At 47.5% G+C, this 24566-nt stretch overlaps 1 protein-coding gene across 1 annotated transcript in view; it reads right to left on the bottom strand.

Annotated features, from left to right (window-relative positions):
- Window positions 1–818: 818 nt before the first annotated feature.
- The window catches only part of kcnd3 (potassium voltage-gated channel, Shal-related subfamily, member 3), a 258318-nt gene continuing 234570 nt past the window's right edge, over window positions 819–24566 (bottom strand). Inside the window, exons 4-7 of the mRNA XM_041857094.2 lie at window positions 12870–12971; window positions 3247–3279; window positions 3035–3127; window positions 819–1582 (exon numbers count right to left, since the gene is read on the bottom strand). Coding sequence (XP_041713028.1) covers window positions 1316–1582; window positions 3035–3127; window positions 3247–3279; window positions 12870–12971 — 495 coding nt within the window. The 3' untranslated portion in view covers window positions 819–1315. The remainder of the gene's footprint in view (window positions 1583–3034; window positions 3128–3246; window positions 3280–12869; window positions 12972–24566) is intronic.

Genomic DNA, 24566 nt, shown 5'->3' with positions numbered 1-24566 from the left:
GGCTGCACTGAAATCTAACAGTACAGCTCCCACAGTCTTCTTATTATCAATTTCTTTCAACCAATCATCAGTTATTTGTGTCAGTACAATACATGTTGAGTGCCCTTCTCTATAAGCATGCTGAAAGTCTGTTGTCAATTTGTTTACAGAGAAATAGCATTGTATTTGGTCAATACAATTTTTTCCAACAGTTTGCTAAGAGCTGGCAGCAAGCTGATTGGTCTGCTGTTAGAACCAGTAAAGGCCGCTTTACCACTCTTGGGTAGCGGAATGAGTTTGGCTTCCCTCCAGGCCTGTGGAAAAACCTTCCTCTAGACTCAGATTAACGATATGACAGATAGGAGTGGCCATAGTCAGCTACCATCCTCAGTAGCCTTCCATCTAAATTGTCAATGCCAGGAGGTTTGTCATTATTGATCGATAACAATAATTTTTCCACCTGTCACACACTAACTTTACAGAATTCAAACTTACAATGCTTTTCATTCATTTTGTTTATTTTATTTTATTCATGAATACGATGGCTCACTGTTCGTTGTTGGCATTTCCTGCCTAAGTTTGCCCACTGTGCCAATGAAGTAATCATTAAAATAATTGGCAACATCAAATGGTTTTGTGATGAATAAGCCATCAGATTCAATGAAAGATGGAGTTGAATTTCCATCATTCTTTATATCATTGATCTTGGCTTCATAATACCATTTATTCTTCTTTTTGTTAAGTTTAGTCACATAATTTCTCAATTTGCAGTAAATCAGCCAGCCAGATGTGCAGCCAGACTTATTAGCCACTCCTTTTGCCCAATCTCTTCCAACCATACAGTTTTTCAATTCCTCATCAACCCATGGAGCCTTAACAGTTCTAATTAACGTCCCACACCTTAATATGATGTTTAATATTGACAAGTTTTAGGAAATACGTCCGTTAATTCATAGTCATTTGCAAAAGAGGAACATAATATGACAGAATTAATAAAATCAAGTGAAATGACAGAGGAAGGTATATTGCTGCTGAGCCCATGAAAGACAAAATGTAATACACTATGACAGGGATTAGTCATTTGTTAGCACCTGACATACCAGCATCACTGGAGAATAGCAAAACATCAGAGAGAAATTAACAGCCATTTGGCATTCTAGATATCATTGTCTTTAGTAATGGACTTGGGTGTCAACCAATTAATTATTTTTTTCATAGCATAAGCTCACAGTATGGGCTTGTTTTAACCATTGGACTGACTATGGGTCAGTAGTAATAGCCCTGATAATATTACCATGTTTAGTGTTAAACCTGACTTATGGCAAGTGCTTAAAGCTCACCTGGTGTTGAGCGGCTGGATGTGAATGGTGCTGAGCTCCTGCAGGTTATGATGAGGGTGTGTGTGTGTGAGGGGGTGTGTGAGAGCGCACGTGGGCATACTGGAGTTGGGTAAAGGGGCGTGGTTCCTCTTGGAGCGGCGGGTACAGCAGGTGCCCGTCATGCCTTCTTGGCTGGAGAGGGAGGGGCTTTGAGACGGGTAGCTCTGGAGTGCCCCCTCCAGGTAGCTCTGCTCATAACACTGCTCATCTGCAAACTCATGATTCTACAGAGAGGGGAGAGAGAGGGGAGAGAGAGGTCAGAGAGAGGGGAGAGGGGAGAGAGAGAGAGGGGAGAGAGAGAGGGGGAAGATAGGGGGAAGAGAGGGGAAGAGAGAGGGGGAGAGAGAAAGGGAAGAGAGGAGAGAGAGAGGGGAGAGAGAGGAGAGGGGGAGAGAGAGAAAGGGGGGAGAGAGAGAGGAGAGAGAGGGGGGAGAGAGAGAGAGGAGAGAGGGGGGGAGAGAGAGGGGTAGGGGGAAGAGAGGGGGAGAGAGAGAGAGGGGGAGAGAGAGAGAGAGGGGGAGGGGAGAGAGAGAGGGGAGAGAGAGGGGGGGTTAGGGGAGAGAGATAGGGGGGAGAGAGAGAGAGAGAGAGTACAGCAAGAGAGGATGAAAGAGAAGAGTAGGGACATCTGAAAAACACATCATTTATCTCAAATTCATGTCCATTGGTGTTGGTAGCATTCTGTGTTGAACCCAGGCTTGTTCACTACAGGACCCAGTGTTCTTCTATAAGGCATCATTACATGCCCGCTGCTCTAGCCTGAAATTGACAATTCCTTATAGTAGTATGGACAAGACCCTATCTAATCTCAGCCTGTACATCAGATGAACATGCCACTATTGCCCATGGAAGACCCAGTGTGTCGGACAGCATATTACAGCAGAATGCTCAGTGCTAGTTCAATGTTCACGGTATTGAAGTAAACTGGAAACATGTTGCAATATTATTTTACAGTTGATAAGAAACAAAATATATTTAACATTGAGTTTTTTTCTTGTTTTATGTGCTTGTCAGTGAAGTGTGTGTTTATGTTTGTACTCACCATGGTTTTGTGTGTGTGTGTGTACATGTACTCACTGTGTTATTTTTTTTACTTTTGACCTCTTTTTCTCCCCAATTGGTAGTTAGTCTTGTTCCATCGCTGCAACTCCTGTACGGACTCGGGAGAGGCGAAGGTCGAGAGCCATCCGTCCTCCAAAACACGACCCTGCCAAGCCGCACTGCTCGCTTAACCCGGAAGCCAGCCGCACCAATGTGTCGGAGGAAACACCGTACAACTGGCGACCAAAGTCAGCGTGCATGCGCCCGGCCCGCCACACGGAGTCGGCTAGAGCATGATGGGACAAGGATATCCCGGCCGCCCAAACCCTCACCTAACCCGGACGACGCTGGGCCAATTGTGTGCCGCCTCAAGGGTCTCCCGGTCGCGGCCGGCTGCGACACATCCCAGGATCGAACCCGGGTCTGTAGTGACGCTTCAAGCACTGCGATGCAGTGCCTTAGACCGCAGCGCCACTCGGGAGGCCCTCGCCGTGGTTTTTTGTGTGTGTACTCACTGTGGTTTTTTGTGTGTGTGTGTACTCACTGTGTTTTTTTGTGTGTGCGTGTGTACTCACTGTTGTTGTTTTTGTGTGTGTGTGTGTGTGTAATCACTGTGGTTGTGTGTGTGTGCTCACTGTGGTTTTCTCCAGACAATGCAGCAGGTGGTGGTGTTGGCTCTCTAATAGAGACTGGTTCTTGTTCAGCTGCTGCTCCTCCTCAATGGAACTCTGCAACACACACACACACACACACAAAGCCACTGTGAGTGAAATGCTCCACATTGATGTGCGCCAACAGATCGAGGGGTTTAGTAGGTGTTGTATGTGGCTGTTTGCTGGCTCTGTACCTGGTCTGAAAGGTTCATCTTGTAAGGAAGTTGCTTCAGGTCAAAGGTGAAAGAGGAGACAAAAAGACACACAGGTAGAGTTTTACTAGGTTTTCATTTCAGTATATTGAATGCTCAGTGTTCAGGCTGGAGGCCACAGTCATGTCAATCACAAGGTCTGGGCCAGAAAGGCAATACTACCCAGGGCAGTAGACAATATATCTGTTTACACCGGACTGGAGAATTTCAGCACACTTTACAAACATATAGAAATATTCACTGTTACATTGTTTACCCATCTCCTCTCTCTCGCTCTCTCTCTCTCTCTCTCTCTCTCTCTCTCTCTCTCTCTCTCTCGATGGATAATGTCTAGTTAATTAGTTGTTTTTCCTGAATGCTCCTGTGTTTGTGTGTGTGTGTGAGGGAGGGAGAGAGTGTGAGTGTAAGTGTGGGAGTGCAAGTGGTTTGTTCTTTCTTTGCTGGGGCACGACACTCTCTTCTCTGAGCAGCGTGGTGAGTCAGAGAGTGTCTGAGTGGGCTGCTGCTGGCTATAGCTCTGGACTGCTGCTGGCTATAGCTCTGGACTGCTGCTGGCTATAGCTCTGGACTGATGCTGCTGGCTATAGCTCTGGACTGATGCTGCTGGCTATAGCTCTAGACTGATGCTGCTGGCTATAGCTCTGGACTGCTGCTGGCTATAGCTCTGGACTGCTGCTGGCTATTGCTCTGGACTGATGCTGCTGGCTATAGCTCTGGACTGATGCTGCTGGCTATAGCTCTGGACTGATGGTGCTGGCTATAGCTCTGGACTGATGCTGCTGGCTATAGCTCTGGACTGATGCTGCTGGCTATAGCTCTGGACTGCTGCTGGCTATAGCTCTGGACTGCTGCTGGCTATAGCTCTGGACTGCTGCTGGCTATAGCTCTGGACTGATGCTGCTGGGTATAGCTCTGGACTGCTGCTGGCTATAGCTCTGGACTGATGCTGGCTATAGCTCTGGACTGATGCTGGCTATAGCTCTGGACTGCTGCTGGCTATAGCTCTGGACTGATGCTGCTGGCATAGCTCTGGACTGATGCTGCTGGCTATAGCTCTGGACTGCTGCTGGCTATAGCTCTGGACTGCTGCTGGCTATTGCTCTGGACTGATGCTGCTGGCTATAGCTCTGGACTGATGCTGCTGGCTATAGCTCTGGACTGCTGCTGCTGGCTATAGCTCTGGACTGCTGCTGCTGGCTATAGCTCTGGACTGATGCTGCTGGCTATAGCTCTGGACTGATGCTGCTGGCTATAGCTCTGGACTGCTGCTGGCTATAGCTCTGGACTGCTGCTGGCTATAGCTCTGGACTGCTGCTGGCTATAGCTCTGGACTGATGCTGCTGGCTATAGCTCTGGACTGCTGCTGGCTATAGCTCTGGACTGATGCTGCTGGCTATAGCTCTGGACTGATGCTGGCTATAGCTCTGGACTGCTGCTGGCTATAGCTCTGGACTGATGCTGCTGGCTATAGCTCTGGACTGCTGCTGGCTATAGCTCTAGACTGCTGCTGGCTATAGCTCTGTACTGATGCTGCTGGCTATAGCTCTGGACTGCTGCTGACTATAGCTCTGGACTGCTGCTGGCTATAGCTCTGGACTGATGCTGCTGGCTATAGCTTTGGACTGATGCTGCTGGCTATAGCTCTGGACTGCTGCTGCTGGCTCTAGCTCTAGTCTGACTGCTGCTGGCTATAGCTCTGGACTGCCATGCTGTTCTGGCTATAGCTCTGGACTGCTGCTGGCTATAGCTCTGGACTGCTGCTGGCTATAGCTCTGGACTGCTGCTGGCTATAGCTCTGGACTGCTGCTGGCTATAGCTCTGGACTGATGCTGCTGGCTATAGCTCTGGACTGCTGCTGGCTATAGCTCTGGACCGATGCTGCTGGCTATAGCTCTGGACTGATGCTGGCTATAGCTCTGGACTGCTGCTGGCTATAGCTCTGGACTGATGCTGCTGGCTATAGCTCTGGACTGCTGCTGGCTATAGCTCTAGACTGCTGCTGGCTATAGCTCTGTACTGATGCTGCTGGCTATAGCTCTGGACTGCTGCTGACTATAGCTCTGGACTGCTGCTGGCTATAGCTCTGGACTGATGCTGCTGGCTATAGCTTTGGACTGATGCTGCTGGCTATAGCTCTGGACTGATGCTGCTGGCTATAGCTCCTGACTGCTGCTGGCTATAGCTCTAGACTGATGCTGCTGGCTATAGTTCTGGACTGCTGCTGGCTATAGCTCTGGACTGCTGCTGGCTATAGCTCTGGACTGCTGCTGGCTATAGCTCTGGACTGCTGCTGGCTATAGCTCTGGACTGCTGCTGGCTATAGCTCTGGACTGATGCTGCTGGCTATAGCTCTGGACTGCTGCTGGCTATAGCTCCTGACTGCTGCTGGCTATAGCTCTAGACTGATGCTGCTGGCTATAGCTCTGGGCTGCTGCTGGCTATAGCTCTGGACTGCTGCTGGCTATAGCTCTGGACTGCTGCTGGCTATAGCTCCTGACTGCTGCTGGCTATAGCTCTGGACTGCTGCTGGCTATAGCTCCTGACTGCTGCTGGCTATAGCTCTGGACTGATGCTGCTGGCTATAGCTCTGGACTGCTGCTGGCTATAGCTCTGGGCTGCTGCTGGCTATAGCTCCTGACTGCTGCTGGCTATAGCTCTGGACTGCTGCTGGATATAGCTCTGGACTGCTGCTGGCTATAGCTCTGGACTGATGCTGCTGGCTATAGCTCTGGACTGATGCTGCTGGCTATAGCTCTAGACTGATGCTGCTGGCTATAGCTCTGGACTGCTGCTGGCTATAGCTCTGGACTGCTGCTGGCTATTGCTCTGGACTGATGCTGCTGGCTATAGCTCTGGAATGATGCTGCTGGCTATAGCTCTGGACTGATGCTGCTGGCTATAGCTCTGGACTGATGCTGCTGGCTATAGCTCTGGACTGATGCTGCTGGCTATAGCTCTGGACTGCTGCTGGCTATAGCTCTGGACTGCTGCTGGCTATAGCTCTGGACTGCTGCTGGCTATAGCTCTGGACTGATGCTGCTGGCTATAGCTCTGGACTGCTGCTGGCTATAGCTCTGGACTGATGCTGGCTATAGCTCTGGACTGATGCTGGCTATAGCTCTGGACTGCTGCTGGCTATAGCTCTGGACTGATGCTGCTGGCTATAGCTCTGGACTGATGCTGCTGGCTATAGCTCTGGACTGCTGCTGGCTATAGCTCTGGACTGCTGCTGGCTATAGCTCTGGACTGCTGCTGCTGGCTATAGCTCTGGACTGATGCTGCTGGCTATAGCTCTGGACTGCTGCTGCTGGCTATAGCTCTGGACTGATGCTGCTGGCTATAGCTCTGGACTGATGCTGCTGGCTATAGCTCTGGACTGATGCTGCTGGCTATAGCTCTGGACTGCTGCTGGCTATAGCTCTGGACTGCTGCTGGCTATAGCTCTGGACTGCTGCTGGCTATAGCTCTGGACTGATGCTGCTGGCTATAGCTCTGGACTGCTGCTGGCTATAGCTCTGGACTGATGCTGCTGGCTATAGCTCTGGACTGATGCTGGCTATAGCTCTGGACTGCTGCTGGCTATAGCTCTGGACTGATGCTGCTGGCTATAGCTCTGGACTGCTGCTGGCTATAGCTCTAGACTGCTGCTGGCTATAGCTCTGTACTGATGCTGCTGGCTATAGCTCTGGACTGCTGCTGACTATAGCTCTGGACTGCTGCTGGCTATAGCTCTGGACTGATGCTGCTGGCTATAGCTCTGGACTGATGCTGCTGGCTATAGCTCTGGACTGATGCTGCTGGCTATAGCTCCTGACTGCTGCTGGCTATAGCTCTAGACTGATGCTGCTGGCTATAGTTCTGGACTGCTGCTGGCTATAGCTCTGGACTGCTGCTGGCTATAGCTCTGGACTGCTGCTGGCTATAGCTCTGGACTGCTGCTGGCTATAGCTCTGGACTGCTGCTGGCTATAGCTCTGGACTGATGCTGCTGGCTATAGCTCTGGACTGCTGCTGGCTATAGCTCCTGACTGCTGCTGGCTATAGCTCTAGACTGATGCTGCTGGCTATAGCTCTGGGCTACTGCTGGCTATAGCTCTGGACTGCTGCTGGCTATAGCTCTGGACTGCTGCTGGCTATAGCTCCTGACTGCTGCTGGCTATAGCTCTGGACTGCTGCTGGCTATAGCTCCTGACTGCTGCTGGCTATAGCTCTGGACTGATGCTGCTGGCTATAGCTCTGGACTGCTGCTGGCTATAGCTCTGGGCTGCTGCTGGCTATAGCTCCTGACTGCTGCTGGCTATAGCTCTGGACTGCTGCTGGCTATAGCTCCTGACTGCTGCTGGCTATAGCTCTGGACTGATGCTGGCTATAGCTCCTGACTGCTGCTGGCTATAGCTCTGGACTGCTGCTGGCTATAGCTCCTGACTGCTGCTGGCTATAGCTCTGGGCTGCTGCTGGCTATAGCTCTGGGCTGCTGCTGGCTATAGCTCTGGACTGCTGCTGGCTATAGCTCTGGGCTGCTGCTGGCTATAGCTCTGGGCTGCTGCTGGCTATAGCTCTGGGCTCTGGGCTGAGGGAGCAGGAGCAACAGCCTAGAGGGCCAGACGGCTAGGTGTTTGGCTCAAACGTTGATTAATGTTTATTCTAATGTTGATAAATGTATGTCAACTACATAAATAAATTAGTATGTCGAAATTAAGTATAAGGATGCGTGTTTGGTCTGTAGTATACCTAAGGCTAGATATAGAGGGGTAGATGGCCTCTGAATGTCAGTCAGAGAAAATGGGGGGAGGTCTTTGCTCCAGATACGTGTAACAGGGGTGAAATGGCTAGCTAGTTAGCACCACGCTAGTAGCGTTTCAATAGGTGCCGTGACTCGCTCTGAGACCTTAAAGTAGTTGTTTCCCTCTGCAAGGGCCACGACTATTGTGGAGCGATAGGTAATGATGCTTCGTGGGTGACTGTTGTTGATGTGTTCAGAGGGTCCCTGATTCAAGCCCAGGTTGGTGCAAGGAGAGGGACGGACGCAACACTGTTACGTACGCATACTGTATACTTTCACTGGGTTGCATCAGTCAGGGCTGACAGCACAGCACACTGCAATCCCTGACAAACCCCTTTGTTTGGCTTGTTAAAATGCATAAACATCAAACCACCTAAAATCTACCCCTACTATTTTTTTTTCTTTTATCGCTGAATACAATACAGCCTTTAATCATTTTAACGTTTAGTTTCCCAACCTGGACTCAGTGGTAGATGCAATATAGTAAATGGAAATCCAGGACACTCCAATTAGTATGATATGTTACGTTTCGTATGGTACAGTGCCTTCAGAAAGTATTCACACCCCTTGACTTTTTCCACATTTTGTTGTGTTGCAGCCTGATTTTAAAATGTATTAAATTGAGATTTCGAGTCACTGGCCTATACACAATACCCCATAATGTCAAGGTGGAATTATGTTTTTAGAAAATAAAAAAATTATAAAAAAATTAAAAGCTGAAATGTGTTGAGCCAATAAGTATTCAGCCCCCTTGTTAGGGCAAGCCTAAATAAATTCAGGAGTAAAAATGTGCTTAACATTTTACATTTACATTTTAGTCATTTAGCAGACGCTCTTATCCAGAGCGACTTACAGTTAGTGAGTGCATACATTATATATATATATATATATATATATATATATATATATATATATATATATATTTTTTCATACTGGCCCCCCGTGGGAATCGAACCCACAACCCTGGCGTTGCAAACGCCATGCTCTACCAACTGGTCTCCTGAGTGGCGCAGTGGTCTAAGGCACTGCATCGCAGTGCTAACTGTGCCACTAGAGATCCTGGTTCGAATCCAGGCTCTGTCGCAGCCGGCCGCGACCGGGAGACTCATGGGCGGCGCACAATTGGCCCAGCGTTGTCCAGGGTAGGGGAGGGAATGGCCGGCAGGGATGTAGCTCAGTTGATAGAGCATGGCGTTTGCAACGCCAGGGTTGTGGGTTCTATTCCCACGGGGGGCCAGTATAAAAAGATATGTATTCACTAACTGTAAGTCGCTCTGGATAAGAGCGTCTGCTAAATGACGTAAATGTAAATGTAAATGTAACTGAGCTACATCCCTGCTGGCCATTCCCTCCCCTACCCTGGACGACGCTGGGCTAATTGTGCGCCAATTGTGCGCCGCCCCAAGTCACATAATAAGTTGCATGGACTCACTCTTGTGTGCAATAATAGTGTTTACCTTGATTTTTTAATGACTAACTCATCTCTGTACCCCACATATACAATTATCTGTAAAGTCCCTCAGTCAAGCAGTGAATTTCAAACCACAAAGACCAGGGAGGTTTTCCAATCCCTCACAAAGAAGGGCACCAATTGGTAGACACTAAATATCCCTTTGAGCATGGTGACGTTATTAATTACACTTTGGATGGTGTATCAATACACCCATTCACTACAAAGATATAGGCGTCTTTCCTAACTCAGTTGCCGGAGAGGACGGAAATCGCTCAGGGACTTCACCATGAGGGCAATAGTGACTTTAAAACAGTTACAGAGTTTGATGGCTGTGATAGGAGAAAACTGAGGATGGATCAACAACATTGTAGTTACTCCACAATACTAACCTAAATGACAGAGTGAAAAGAAGGAAGCCTGTACAGAATACAAATATTCCAAAACATGCATCCTGTTTGCAATAAGGCACTAAAGTAAAACTGCAAAAAATGTGGCAAAGAAATTAACTTTATGTCGCGAATACAAAGAGTTATGTTTGGGGCAAACACATCACTGAGTTCCACTCTTCATATTTTCAAGCATGGTGGTGGCTGCATCATGTTATGGGTATGCTTGTCATCGGCAAGGACTAGGGAGTAAAAAAAATAAAAATAAAAAACAGAATAGAACTATGCACAGGAAATATCCTAGAGGAAAACCTGGTTCAGTCTGCTTTCCAACAAATTCACCTTTCAGCAGGACAATAACCTACAACACAAGGCCAAATATACACTGGAGACGACATTGAATGTTCCGGAGTGGCCTAGTTACAGTTTTGATGTAAATCGGCTTGAAAATCTATGGCAAGACTTAAAAATGTCTGTCTAGTAATGATCAACAACCAACTTGACAGAGCTTGAAGAATTTTAAAAAGAATAATATGCAAATGTTGCACTATCCAGGTGTGGAAAGCACTTAGAGACTTACACAGAAAGACTTGCAGGTATAATCGCTGCCAAAGGTGATTCTAACATGTATTGACTCAGGGGTGTGAATACTTATGTACATTTAATATTTCTGTATTTCATTTTCAATACATTTGCTAAAATGACTAAAAACATGTTTTCACTTTGCCATTATGGGGTATTGTGTGTAGATGGGTGAGCAAAAAATTTATTCAATCCATATTTGAAATCAGACTGTTACGCAACAAAATGTGGAATAAGTCAAAGGGTATGAATACTTTCTGAATGCACTGTATGTATTAATTTGTGGATGTCCATATTCCATTTCGTATGATATGTTACGAATTACAATTCATACAAAATGTTACGAATTGCAATTTGTATAATATGTTACGGATTTGCTAAACATATGATATGTTACGAATTCCAATTTGTTGTGGCTAAACCTAGCTAGGTGGCTACGTGGTTTAATGCTAACGTTAGCTAGGTGGCTAACGTTAGCTAGGCTAGGGGTTAAGGTTAGAAGTTAGGTTAAAGCAGGGCTCTCCAACCCTGTTCGTGGAGAGCTACCCTCCTGTAGGTTTTCACACCAACCCCAGTTGTAACTAACCTGATTCAGCTTATCAACCAGCTAATTATTAGAATCAGGTGCGCTCTATACACCCACCCATCCTCCCCGACTAACCGTCCTACTTTTGTTTTTGCCTTAAGTAACCTTCTGTCTTATGTAACCATACCAAACGTAACATATCATACTAATTTGAGTGTTCCGAATTTAGTCCATGAGACCGGGCTGAGTTTCCACCATGTCTGCTGTGTGTTATTATGTAGTTCCCTCCTCCCCTGTGTATGTGAGCAGTGCTGCAGCACATGTTTCTATGTGCTGTGGGGGAGAGTTCACCTGAACAGTGCTGAGCTACAGTACACAGACACAGCTGCGTCTCCAGGCTATTTCTGGTTCTGTCCTACTCATTACTAAAGACTAAAGCCAAAGAATCAGCAGGCTGTGTGAGGCATGGGAGGTTGGTGGCACCTTAATTGGGGAGGACGGGCTCGTGGTAACGGCTGGAGCGGAATAGGTGGAATGGTATCAAATACATCAAACACATGGTTTGATGCCATTCCATTGGCTCCGTTCCAGCCATTATTATGAGCCGTCCTCCCCTCAGCAGCCTCCACTGGTGTGAGGGCTGCTGTGAATCACCCAGGTGGCTGGTCCATTATCTACACTACAGGCAGGTTGGGAACCAGGTGACGCTGCATAATACACTGACACAATGTACTAATCTTCTGTGTGGTGCAGATGTATCGAAGGTCTGCTGGCTTATCCCTGTGACTTCAACGACATCGTTTTGCTTGGGACCTAAAGTAACCAGAGCTGGTGGAGGCACAGTCAAATCCCAGTGCAATTCATGGGTGTATAGAAGGATAAGCTATACATTCAGAAACAGAGACAGCTAAATTGTCCTTGTGTTTTGGTGTATCTCAGCCCAGAGAAGAGAGGAGAGGAAAGGAGAGGAGGAACATGTGTTTACATGTCTGCTAGCCTGGATCCCAGCTGAGCACCAAGATGTTCAAATTAACACTACGGCATATTTAACGGGACTGCATTTAGCTGTTCTCAGAAGCCAGGCCAGGCCCTGTTTGAATAAAGACATCTCTCTCCTTACTGCCTTGAGGAAGTAACTGATCTGATAAGGTTGGATTGGGGAATGTAGTAACCTTATTTTGATCTATCCCATAAGTTATGAGTCAATGATTAACTCAAGGAGACGGAAGAAGGACGCAATCTATAAAGTGTTCAATGAAGTGCAGTCAAAGCGTGATTATATGAGCTGGTACTTGAGAGAGGCAGGAGTCTGTCCCACGGGGTAAAGTGTCACTCCAATGTACGCACACGTTCAGGGCAAACATACAGCATTCTACTGTTGTGACTGGGCTGGCTTGTAGAGAGGGCCTTTGTGAGTTAAAGGTTAAAGGTCGTGTGGTGTGAGTCTTTTAGTTATTTGAGTCCAGAAGTGTTGTGAAGAGGGATGCTATCGATTAATTAGACTAGTACATTTTACATTTTAGTCATTTAGCAGACGCTCTTATCCAGAGCGACTTACAGTTAGTGAGTGCATACATATTTTTATTTATTTTTCATACTGGCCCCCCGTGGGAATCGAACCCATAACCCTGGCAATGCAAACGCCATGCTCTACCAACTGCGCTACATCCCTGCCAGCCATTCCCTCCCCTACCCTGGACGACTTGTGCGCCACTCCATGGGTCTCCCGGTCGCGGCCGGCTACAACAGAGCCTGGATTCGAACCAGGATCTCTAGTGGCACAGAGCCTGGATTCGAACCAGGATCTCTAGTGGCACAGCCCACTGCACCACTAGGGAGGCCCAGTCAGTGGTGGTTGTATTGAGTGTTTTCTTACCGTGAGCTCCAAGGCGTCGCTGAAGAGGCCATTCCGTTTGCTGTGGAGGAAGGCATTGGAGCTTCCTGTCTTGGATATTCGTATCCTGGCCAGACGGGCTTTCTGGAAGACAGAGAAACCATGGAAACCAAAGATCAGTCCCCTCACACCACCAACCAGGTTAAATCAAAAAGGCTAAATCCTAGCCTGAGTTAGGCATGCACAGCTCAAACGTTTGGTGCAAAACTGATATCAATGCATGCACACAAAAACACATATTAGGAGGGTAATGTTACCTTGTATTTTCTGAGTCTGTGTTTCTTGTGTAATAGACTTGCTGAATTGCGCCTTGAAATGCATTGCTTTTGTTTATGTAGAATAAATCAATGAAATGTCCAGTGCCTTAAAGCACTACATCTACAACCCTAACCAACCAACCCTAACCAACCAACCCTAACCAACCAACCCTAACCAACTGTGTTTGTTTGTCTGTCTGCATACATCTCTTCTCATCTACAGGAGACACAGTATAAGGAGGATTGGTGTTTCCACCTCATTTTGTGGGCAGTGTGCACATAGCCTGTCTTCTCTTGAGAGCCAGGTCTGCCTACGGCGGCCTTTCTCAATAGCAAGGCTATGCTCACTGAGTCTGTACATAGTCAAAGATTTCCTTAAGTTTGTGTCAGTCACAGTGGTCAGGTATTCTATTCTGCCACTGTGTACTCTCTGTTTAGGGCCAAATAGCATTCTAGTTTGCTCTGTTTTTTAATCAATTCTTTCCAATGTGTCAAGTAATTATCTTTTAGTTTTCTCGTGATTTGGTTGGGTCTCTCTCTCTCTCTCTCTCTCTCTCTCTCTCTCTCTCTCTCTCTCTCTGTCTCTCTCTCTCTCCAACCACTCATGTCAAGGACAGAGACAGAGGGACAAAAGAAGGAGAACATAGAAAGTGAAAGAAGGAACAAAAGAAGAAAATGTGGAGCTCTGAGTGATTTGTCAATGTGGAGCTCTGAGTGATTTGTCAATGTGGAGCTCTGAGTGATTTCTCAATGTGGAGCTCTGAGTGATTTGTCAATGTGGAGCTCTGAGTGATTTGTCAATGTGGAGCTCTGAGTGATTTGTCAATGTGGAGCTCTGAGTGATTTGTCAATGTGGAGCTCTGAGTGGTTTCTCAATGTGGAGCTCTGAGTGATTTCTCAATGTGGAGCTCTGAGTGATTTGTCAATGTGGAGCTCTGAGTGATTTGCCAATGTGGCGCTCTGAGTGATTTCTCAATGTGATGCTCTGAGTGATTTCTCAATGTGGCACTCTGAGTGATTTCTCAATGTGGCGCTCTGAGTGATTTCTCAATGTGGCGCTCTGAGTGATTTCTCAATGCGTCAATAAGAAACAATACACAAAGTCTGCTTGCAAAAGGTCTGACGAGTTTCAGCTCAGACAAACTGGCCAGCATTCTCAATCTTGTTTATGCTCCCTGAGAGAGGTATTAAGTGGAGAGGTACTTGCACTCCCTCCTCCTCTCCATACTCCTCTCCTTCTCTTTTGCTCTCATTCCTCTCACTCTTATAATATTTTTTTCCTCTCAATCTGTTGTCTCTCTCTCTTTTTTTGTTTCTCTCCTAGCCTCTCTCTGCCCCTCTCTCTAATACCCATGCTCCTTTGTGCCAGCTTAGACATCCCAGAGGTCTCTAGGATGACCCTCGTCTCGCTCTGAGCTCAGCCAATGAGATCGGCTCTCTGGGGTCACAAGGTAAACACTCCCAGCCACCATGGAAATGGTTGCTGGGGGTAATGGAGGAGGTGTGAAAACATACCCTGCTAGAATCTATCCACTTTTATCGAGAGCGAGAGCGGGGTTGGTAGGGAGGGGGCAGAGAGATTGAGGAAGAGAGAGAGGGAGGAGAGAGCGAGAAAGAGAGAGAGGGGGGAGAGAGGAGGGAGGGAGAGAGAGTGGTGGGAAGAAAATAGAGAGGGAGGAAAGAGAGAGAGAGAGTATTTAGGGCCACTGGGACCCAGAACCTGTGTCTCTGGTCCAAATGTGCTCTCAGACAGTGCAGAGAGGCAGGACAAACTGAGGCTGGATTGCTGCTGAAGTATCATTGAGAAAACACAGGAGGGAATGACAGCAGGAGGGCGCAGGCTTTTATTTATTTATTTGTTTATTACACACAAGGAATATGGACACATAGCTAGAGCACAGACAGCTCATAATAATGGTTGGAATGGACACCATTTGTTTGATGTGTTCGATACCATTCCATTTAGGGTAGTGCGTACGGCCCAGTACATCACAGGGGCAAAGCTCCCTGCCATCCAGGACCTCTATACCAGGCGGTGTCAGAGGAAGGCCCTCAAAATTGTCAAAGACTCCAGTCACCCTAGTCATAGACTGTTCTCTCTGCTACCGCACGGCAAGCGGTACCGGAGTGCCAAGTCTAGGTCCAAAAGACTTCTCAACAGCTTCTACCCCCAAGCCATAAGACTCCTGAACAGCTAATCATGGCTACCCGGACTATTTGCACTGCCCCCCCCACCCCCATACTTTTACGCTGCTGCTACTCTGTTAAGTATTTATGCATAGTCACTTTAACTCTACCCACATGTACATATTACCTCAACTACCTCAACTAGCCGGTGCCCCCGCACATTGACTATGCAACGGTACCCCCTGTATATATAGCCTCCCTACTGTCACTTTATTCTATTGTATATATAGCCTCCCTACTGTCACTTTATTTTTACTTCTGCTCTTTTTTTCTCAACACTTTTTTGTTGTTGTTTTATTCTTACTTTTTTGTTTAAAATAAATGCACTGTTGGTTAAGGGCTGTAAGTAAGCATTTCACTGTAATGTCTGCACCTGTTGTATTCGGCGCATGTGACCAATAAAATTTGATTTGATTTGATTTGATTTGATTTATTCTGTTCCAGCCATTACTATTTAAAAAAATACAGTGGGGAAAAAAAGTATTTAGTCAGCCACCAATTGTGCAAGTTCTCCCACTTAAAAAGATGAGAGAGGCCTGTAATTTTCATCATAGGTACACATCAACGATGACAGACAAATTGAGAAAAAAAAATCCAGAAAATCACATTGTAGGATTTTTAATGAATTTATTTGCAAATTATGGTGGAAAATAAGTATTTGGTCACCTACAAACAAGCAAGATTTCTGGCTCTCACAGACCTGTAACTTCTTCTTTAAGAGGCTCCTCTGTCCTCCACTCGTTACCTGTATTAATGGCACCTGTTTGAACTTGTTATCAGTATAAAAGACACCTGTCCACAACCTCAAACAGTCACACTCCAAACTCCACTATGGCCAAGACCAAAGAGCTGTCAAAGGACACCAGAAACAAAATTGTAGACCTGCACCAGGCTGGGAAGACTGAATCTGCAATAGGTAATTATCTTGGTTTGAAGAAATCAACTCTGGGAGCATTTATTAGGAAATGGAAGACATACAAGACCACTGATAATCTCCCTCGATCTGGGGCTCCACGCAAGATCTCACCCCGTGGGGTCAAAATGATCACAAGAACGGTGAGCAAAAATCCCAGAACCACACGGGGGGACCTAGTGAATGACCTGCAGAGAGCTGGGACCAAAGTAACAAAGCCTACCATCAGTAACACACTACGCCGCCAGGGACTCAAATCGTGCAGTGCCAGACGTGTCCCCCTGCTTAAGCCAGTACATGTCCAGGCCCGTCTGAAGTTTGCTAGAGTGCATTTGAATGATCCAGAAGAGGATTGGGAGAATGTCATATGGTCAGATGAAACCAAAATAGAACTTTTTGTTAAAACTCAACTCGTCGTGTTTGGAGGACAAAGAATGCTGAGTTGCATCCAAAGAACACCATACCTACTGTGAAGCATGGGGGTGGAAACATCATGCTTTGGGGCTGTTTTTCTGCAAAGGGACCAGGACGACTGATCCGTGTAAAGGAAAGAATGAATGGGGCCATGTATCGTGAGATTTTGAGTGAAAACCTCCTTCCATCAGCAAGGGCATTGAAGATGAAACGTGGCTGGGTCTTTCAGCATGACAATGATCCCAAACACACCGCCCGGGCAACGAAGGAGTGGCTTCGTAAGAAGCATTTCAAGGTCCTGGAGTGGCCTAGCCAGTCTCCAGATCTCAACCCCATAGAAAATCTTTGGAGGGGAGTTGAAAGTCCGTGTTGCCCAGCGACAGCCCCAAAACATCACTGCTCTAGAGGAGATCTGCATGGAGGAATGGGCCAAAATACCAGCAACAGTGTGTGAAAACCTTGTGAAGACTTACAGAAAACGTTTGACCTGTGTCATTGCCAACAAAGGGTACATAACAAAGTATTGAGAAACTTTTGTTATTGACCAAATACTTATTTTCCACCATAATTTGCAAATAAATTCATAAAAATCCTACAATGTGATTTTCTGGATTTTTTTTCTCATTTTGTCTGTCATAGTTGACGTGTACCTATGATGAAAATTACAGGCCTCTCTCATCTTTTTAAGTGGGAGAACTTGCACAATTGGTGGCTGACTAAATACTTTTTTCCCCCACTGTATATATATTTAACCTTTATTTAACTAGGCAAGTCAGTTAAGAACAAATTCTTATTTACAATGACGGCCTACACCGGCCAAACCCGGACAACGCTGGGCCAATTGTGCGCTGCCCATGAGCCCACCCTCCCCAGTTAAGGTGGCACCGGCCACCTTAGGTAGACTGCAATACTTCAATGAATAGCCTACAGCTCAGAGAAACTTAACTTCAAGAGAAACTAAACTTCAAGTTAATTTTTTAACTCCTCAGCACAACACCTGGTGAGGAGAACTTAAAAAGCTACTATGATGAATATTAGAAGCAGAAAGAGAGAGTGGTACTGTATTTAGATTAGTGGGAAGTAGAGCAGAAAGAGACCGGATGGAGGGATGCCTCAAGGCCTGCCATGGAACTACTGCTCTGGAGAGAACCACATCTGAGTAGGTATCCCCCCCCCCTCTCACACACCTCCCACTGCAGATCTGAGTAGGTATTTCCCTCTCTTAAACACCTCCCACTGCAGATCTGAGTAGGTATCCCCCCCCTTTCACACACCTCCCACTGCAGATCTGAGTAGGTATCCCCCCTCTCACACACCTCCCACTGCAGATCTGAGTAGGTATTTCCCTCTCTCACACACCTCCCACTGCAGATCTGAGTAGGTATTTCCCTCTCTCACACACCTCCCACTGCAGATCTGAGTAGGTATCCCCCCCTCTCACACACCTCCCACTGCAGATCTGAGTAGGTATCCCCCCTCTCACACACCTCCCACTGCAGATCTGAGTAGGTATCTCCCCTCTCACACACCTCCCACTGCAGATCTGAGTAGGTATTCCACCCTCTCACACACCTCCCACTGCAGATCTGAGTAGGTATCTCCCCTCTCACACACCTCCCACTGCAGATCTGAGTAGGTATCTCCCCTCTCACACACCTCCCACTGCAGATCTGAGTAGGTATCTCCCCTCTCACACACCTCCCACTGCAGATCTGAGTAGGTATCCCCCCCCTCTCACACACCTCCCACTGCAGATCTGAGTAGGTATTCCACCCTCTCATACACCTCCCACTGCAGATTTGTGAAAATGGAAAGCAGGGGCGTGTGAGAGAGACTGAAGGAAGGAAGCACTGGGCTGTAGCGAAAATTGATTTAGAGCGAGTCACGTCATCAGACTACTCTCTCTCTCTCTCTCTCTCTCTCTCTCTCTCTCTCTCTCTCTCTCTCTCTCTCTCTCTCTCTCTCTCTCTCTCTCTCTCTCTCTCTCTCTCTCTCTCTCTCTCTCTCTCTCTCTCTCTCTCTCTCTCTCTCTCTCTCTCTCTCTCTCTCTCTCTCTCTCTCTCTCTCTCTCTCTCTCTCTCTCTCTCTCTCTCTCTCTCTCTCTCTCTCTCTCTCTCTCTCTCTCTCTCTCTCTCTCTCTCTCTCTCTCTCTCTCTCTCTCTCTCTCTCTCTCTCTCACACACACACACACACACACACACACACACACACATATCAGGCTCTGAGGCAGTAAGAGGTTGGCCTCTTACTAACACCACTCAGTGAGAAAATATTTTCATTCAGCCCAGATTGAACTCTTAGTGGAACAATCTAAGATGTTGGGCTGTGTCTATGTCTCATACGGACACAATCTTCTCCAACCTTTTTTTTTGCTTCAAGTGCTTTATTCCGCAGTACAGAAGTAGAAAACTTTATTCATTTCCGCCAGGGTAGACAATCTCAGGTAGACACAAGGTCTGTGTGCTCTGGCAGGATGTTGGTTGTGTTTCTCTTCCCCATTGCAAGGCTGATTAAAAGGTAGTGTCTGACTCGAAGTCTCTCTCTCTCTCTCTCTCTCTCTCTCTCTCTCTGTAGGTGTTTTTCTGACTCAAAGTGGCTATGTTGGGGGAAACAGGAAATGTGGAGTGAGAGGTGAGAGGAGACATTCATAAGCATGACCAAGAAGAGAGAAAGGAGGTATTGAGAAACAGACAGACTGTCTGAGTCAGAAACGCAGAGCTCAGCTTTCACCTTGGTTCTCCTCAGTTTCCTTTGTTTCTCTTTCTCTCTCTCTCTCTCTCTCTCTCTCTCTCTCTCTCTCTCTCGCTCTCTCTCTCTTCCTCTCTCCTATGTCTTTCTTGGGTAAACAGCTCAAGAAAGACTGAGGAGTCACCATGAATCATCAATTAGCTTATCCTTCACAATCAAAATCACAACCTGCTGTTCATTACAGCCTCCCCGAGCAGAGCTCAGAGGCAGAACACAACAGAACACAAGGTCAGAGACCAGACAAGACACACAGACACTCGTCCTCTGTGAACTCTGTATGGTTTTGTAACCCCGAAGAGAAACCTGTAGCGTTGTAATGTATTGTTTCATGGTGCAGGTAGAGTGAAGGACACAACAGGCCTGTCACTGAGCTCAGGCCCAGATGGATGCTTCATTAGTAATTGGAGCACAGAGCAGCTAACGATTAGAGCAGAACGAAGATGGATTGGAGGAGGGAGGAGGAAGATGGAGGAGGGAAGGAGGGAAGAGGGAGGGAGGAGGAGGAGGAGGAGGGAAGGAGGATGAGGGAAAGGGTGAAGGAGGAGGAGGGAGGAGGGATGAGGGTAGATGGTGACAGCATGCTGAAGGGTTAATGGTAGTCTTGTCTAGGAGGAGGAGGGTAGATGGTGACAGCATGCTGAAGGGTTAATGGTAGTCTTGTCTAGGAGGAGGAGGGTAGATGGTGACAGCATGCTGAAGGGTTAATGGTAGTCTTGTCTAGGAGGAGGAGGGTAGATGGTGACAGCATGCTGAAGGGTTAATGGTAGTCTTGTCTAGGAGGAGGAGGGTAGATGGTGACAGCATGCTGAAGGGTTAATGGTATTCTTGTCTAGGAGGAGGAGGGTAGATGGTGACAGCATGCTGAAGGTGGAGAAGTCCATTTTTTTTGTCTATTCTCCTTTTCTTTTTGACTTTTCTCATTATTTCTATTTAAAAAATGATTATCTTCTCTTTAATTCTCTTATTCTTTCCTCCCCTCTCTTCATTGTTTAAAAAAAAAGTATTTATTTTAAAGTTGTATTATTTATCTCTTTTATTCCCCTACTTTCTTATTTTCTCTCTCTTCTGTTCTCTTCTAGTCTCTATTTTTCTCCTCTCTAGTCAATGGATGAACAAATGAACACTTAAATACAGGAGCCTGGTGCGCTGTCATCCAGCAGTTAGCTACCATGGGGCATTAGTCAATAGTGTGTGTCAGAATATGTTCTGGCTCTTATGGTGTCTTAAAACCCTGTGGTATAATCATTACCAGGGGCAGGAGAGGGGAACAGCAGCCTAATGGCAATGACTCTATCATACCGTATGCTACACATCTCCTGTCGACAGACAGACAGACCACATAATCTATCAAAAATACAGTATGACTCACTTCAGCTCTGAGCTGCACTTAGGAGTCTTCTTTACATTGCCATACACTGTCATTAGGGTGACATAACAGCTGTCATCATGGTGATATAACACATGTTATTAGGGTGACATTACACCTGTCATTAGGGTGATATAACACGCCATTAGGGTGACATAACAACTGTCATTAAGGAGATATAACACGTCATTAGGGTGATATAACACATGTCATTAGGGTGACACAGTAACACGTGATCAGAGACAGTCTATTCACCTAGGGGTTTTTAAGACAGCTTAGCGATGCGGTTATTAATCCGTTGGAATGGCTTTTCTTATATTCTTCCAGATGTCACTAGAGTGGTTTGAACAGCTTTGTATTATAAAACATTACAAATCAGCAGCGTGCTGAAACACTCGGGGTGTCCATAAAAGTAAATAATTACAGCAGCTTCAAAAAATATCCACAACCATGCTTAATTAACATGACTCCCATGGCAATAATGTTTTATGGCTGGGTACTGTATGTGTCAATACTAATAAAGCATTCAGGGCATAATGAATGCCAGAGAACACAGCAGTAATGTATATCAGTGACGGTTTAGCAAGAAAAGGACATTGGTGTTTTCGCTGAGATATAAGGTGTTTGGGTTCTGACTTTATCAGTATGAAGTAAGTGTGTGTGTGTGTGTTTTGTTATGGGGGGGATACTGCACTGCGGCTAACTCAGAAAGGCAGGGGGGGACACACCAAGGTCAGATACCTGACAGGAAGTATAACACACACACACACACCTCTGCTCTCCGCAACACCTCGTGGGAGAGAGCTATTTCAGGAAAGAATGCACCATTAGGACAAACATCCCCTCTTTCTCCATCTCCCCTCTCTCTCCTCTCTCTGAACCCCCTCTCTCTCCTCTCTATGTACCCCCTCTCTCTCCTCTCTCTGATCCCCCTCTCTCCTCTCTCTGAACCCCCTCTCTCTACTCTCTCTAAACCCCCTCTCTCTCCTCTCTCTGAACCCCTTCTCTCTACTCTCTCTAAACCCCCTCTCTCTCCTCTCTCTGAACCCCTTCTCTCTCTACTCTCTCTGAACCCCCTCTCTCCTCTCTCTGAACCCCCCTCTCTCTCCTCTCTCTGTACCCACTCTCTCCTCTCTCTGAACCCCCTCTCTCTTCTCTCTCTGAACCCCCTCTCTCTACTCTCTCTGAACCCCCTCTCTGTACCCCTCTCTCACCTCTATCTGAACCCCCTCTCTGTACCCCCTCTCTCTCCTCTCTCTGTACCCCCTCTCTCTCCTCTTTCTGTACCCCCTCTCTCAACTCTCTCTGTACCCCCTCTCTCACCTCTCTCTGTACCCCCTCTCTCACCTCTCTCTGTACCCCCGCTCTCTCCTCTCTCTGTACCCCCTCTCTCAACTCTCTCTGAACCCCCTCTCTCTACACTCTCTGAACCCCCTCTCTCTACACTCTCTGAACCCCCTCTCTCTACTCTCTCTGAACCACCTCCCTGTACCCCCTCTCTCACCTCTCTCTGTACCCCCTCTCTCTCCTCTCTCTGTACCCCCTTTCTCACCTCTCTCTGTACCCCCGCTCTCTCCTCTCTCTGTACCCCCTCTCTCAACTCTCTCTGTACCCCCTCTCTCACCTCTCTCTGTACCCCCTCTCTCACCTCTCTCTGTACCCCCTCTCTCCCCTCTCTCTGAACCCCCTCTCTCTCCTCTCTCTGAACCCCCTCTCTCTACTCTCTCTGTACCCCCTCTCTCTACTCTCTGTACCCCCTCTCTCTGAACCCCCTCTCTCTCTGAACCCCCTCTCTCTACTCTCTCTGACCCCCTCTCTCTACTCTCTCTGAACCACCTCTCTCACCTCTCTCTGTACCCCCTCTCTCTCCTCTCTCTGAACCCCCTCTCTCTACACTCTCTGAACCCCCTCTCTCTACTCTCTCTGAACCACCTCCCTGTACCCCCTCTCTCTCCTCTCTCTGTACCCCCTCTCTCACCTCTCTCTGTACCCCCTCTCTCTCCTCTCTCTGTACCCCCTTTCTCACCTCTCTCTGTACCCCCGCTCTCTCCTCTCTCTGTACCCCCGCTCTCTCCTCTCTCTGTACCCCCTCTCTCACCTCTCTCTCCTCTTTCTGTACCACCTCTCTCAACTCTCTCTGTACCCCCTCTCTCACCTCTCTCTGTACCCCCTCTCTCACCTCTCTCTGTACCCCCCTCTCACCTCTCTCTGTACCCCCTCTCACCTCTCTCTGTACCCCCTCTCTCTCCTCTCTCTGAACCCCCTCTCTCTCCTCTCTCTGAATCCCCTCTCTCTCCTCTCTCTGTACCCCCTCTCTCTACTCTCTGTACCCCCTCTCTCTGAACCCCCTCTCTCTCTGAACCCCCACTCTCTACTCTCTCTGACCCCCTCTCTCTACTCTCTCTGAACCACCTCTCTCACCTCTCTCTGTACCCCCTCTCTCTCCTCTCTCTGAACCCCCTCTCTCTACACTCTCTGAACCCCCTCTCTCTACTCTCTCTGAACCACCTCCCTGTACCCCTTCTCTCTGTACCCCCTCTCTCTCCTCTCTCTGTACCCCCTCTCTCACCTCTCTCTGTACCCCCTCTCTCTCCTCTCTCTGTACCCCCTTTCTCACCTCTCTCTGTACCCCCGCTCTCTCCTCTCTCTGTACCCCCTCTCTCCCCTCTCTCTCCTCTCTCTGAACCCCCTCTCTCTACACTCTCTGAACCCCCTCTCTCTACTCTCTCTGAACCACCTCCCTGTACCCCTTCTCTCTGTACCCCCTCTCTCTCCTCTCTCTGTACCCCCTCTCTCCTCCCTCTGTAACCCCTCTCTCTCCTCTATTTGTACACCCTCTCTTTCCTCTCTTTGTACCCCTCTCCCTCCTCTCTCTGTACCCCCTCTCTCACCTCTCTTTGTACCCCCCTCTCTCTTTCTCTTCTCTGTACCCCCTCTCTCTTTCTCTTCTCTGTACTCCCTCTCTCTCCTCTCTCTGTACCCCCTCTCTCCTCTCTCTGTACTCCCTCTCATTCTCATCTCTCTCTGTACTCCCTCTCTCACCTCTCTCTGTACCCCCTCGCTCTCCTCTCTCTGTACCCTCTCTCTCTCCTCTCTCTGTACCCCCTCTCTCTCCCCTCTCTGTACTCCCTGTCTCACCTCTCTCTGTACTCCCACTCTCTCCTCGCTCTGTGTACACAGTACCTATTTGTCTCGGAGTGCTTGTCTTGGGTCTGATAGGTATGAGTGTTCAGTGTTGGCAGACAATGTCACGTTTAGTTAAGGCTGGGGAGGATGCTGGGCTCACCAACAAACCTGCCGCAGCGCTTCAAACAGCGTTAAACTGCTTTAAACAATGTCCCAGGCCCCTCACACTGAGATGGATGAGGAGAGGAAAGGAAAGGATAGAAAGGGAAGAGTGGAGACACTATGTGCCTGTGTGTTGCATGTGTACAAGCCACCAACACACAATCCCAAACCAAACCAAACCAATGTCCCAGCATGGAATGGCACATCGCACCACATGACATAACAATATGATCTGTCATCACTAGCCATCTACAAAAAAACACACACTATCACACACACACACACCTCACACTCACAAACACGCACATACACACTCACACACAGCCAGCGCTGCTGTCCCATGCCATAGAGACATTGAACTACTGGTCACTTTCCGTTTCACACTGTGTATTTAAATATTGTATTCTCAACATAGCTCATTCTAATATTTCTGCTACAGCACATTACATTTATTATGTACTGGATTCTTGACATAGCTCACTTTAATATATCTACTGCTGTGCATA

This window comes from Coregonus clupeaformis, chromosome 30 (genome assembly GCF_020615455.1).
Source record: "Coregonus clupeaformis isolate EN_2021a chromosome 30, ASM2061545v1, whole genome shotgun sequence".
NCBI lineage: Eukaryota > Metazoa > Chordata > Actinopteri > Salmoniformes > Salmonidae > Coregonus > Coregonus clupeaformis.
This window is presented reverse-complemented; position numbering and strand designations above follow the sequence as displayed.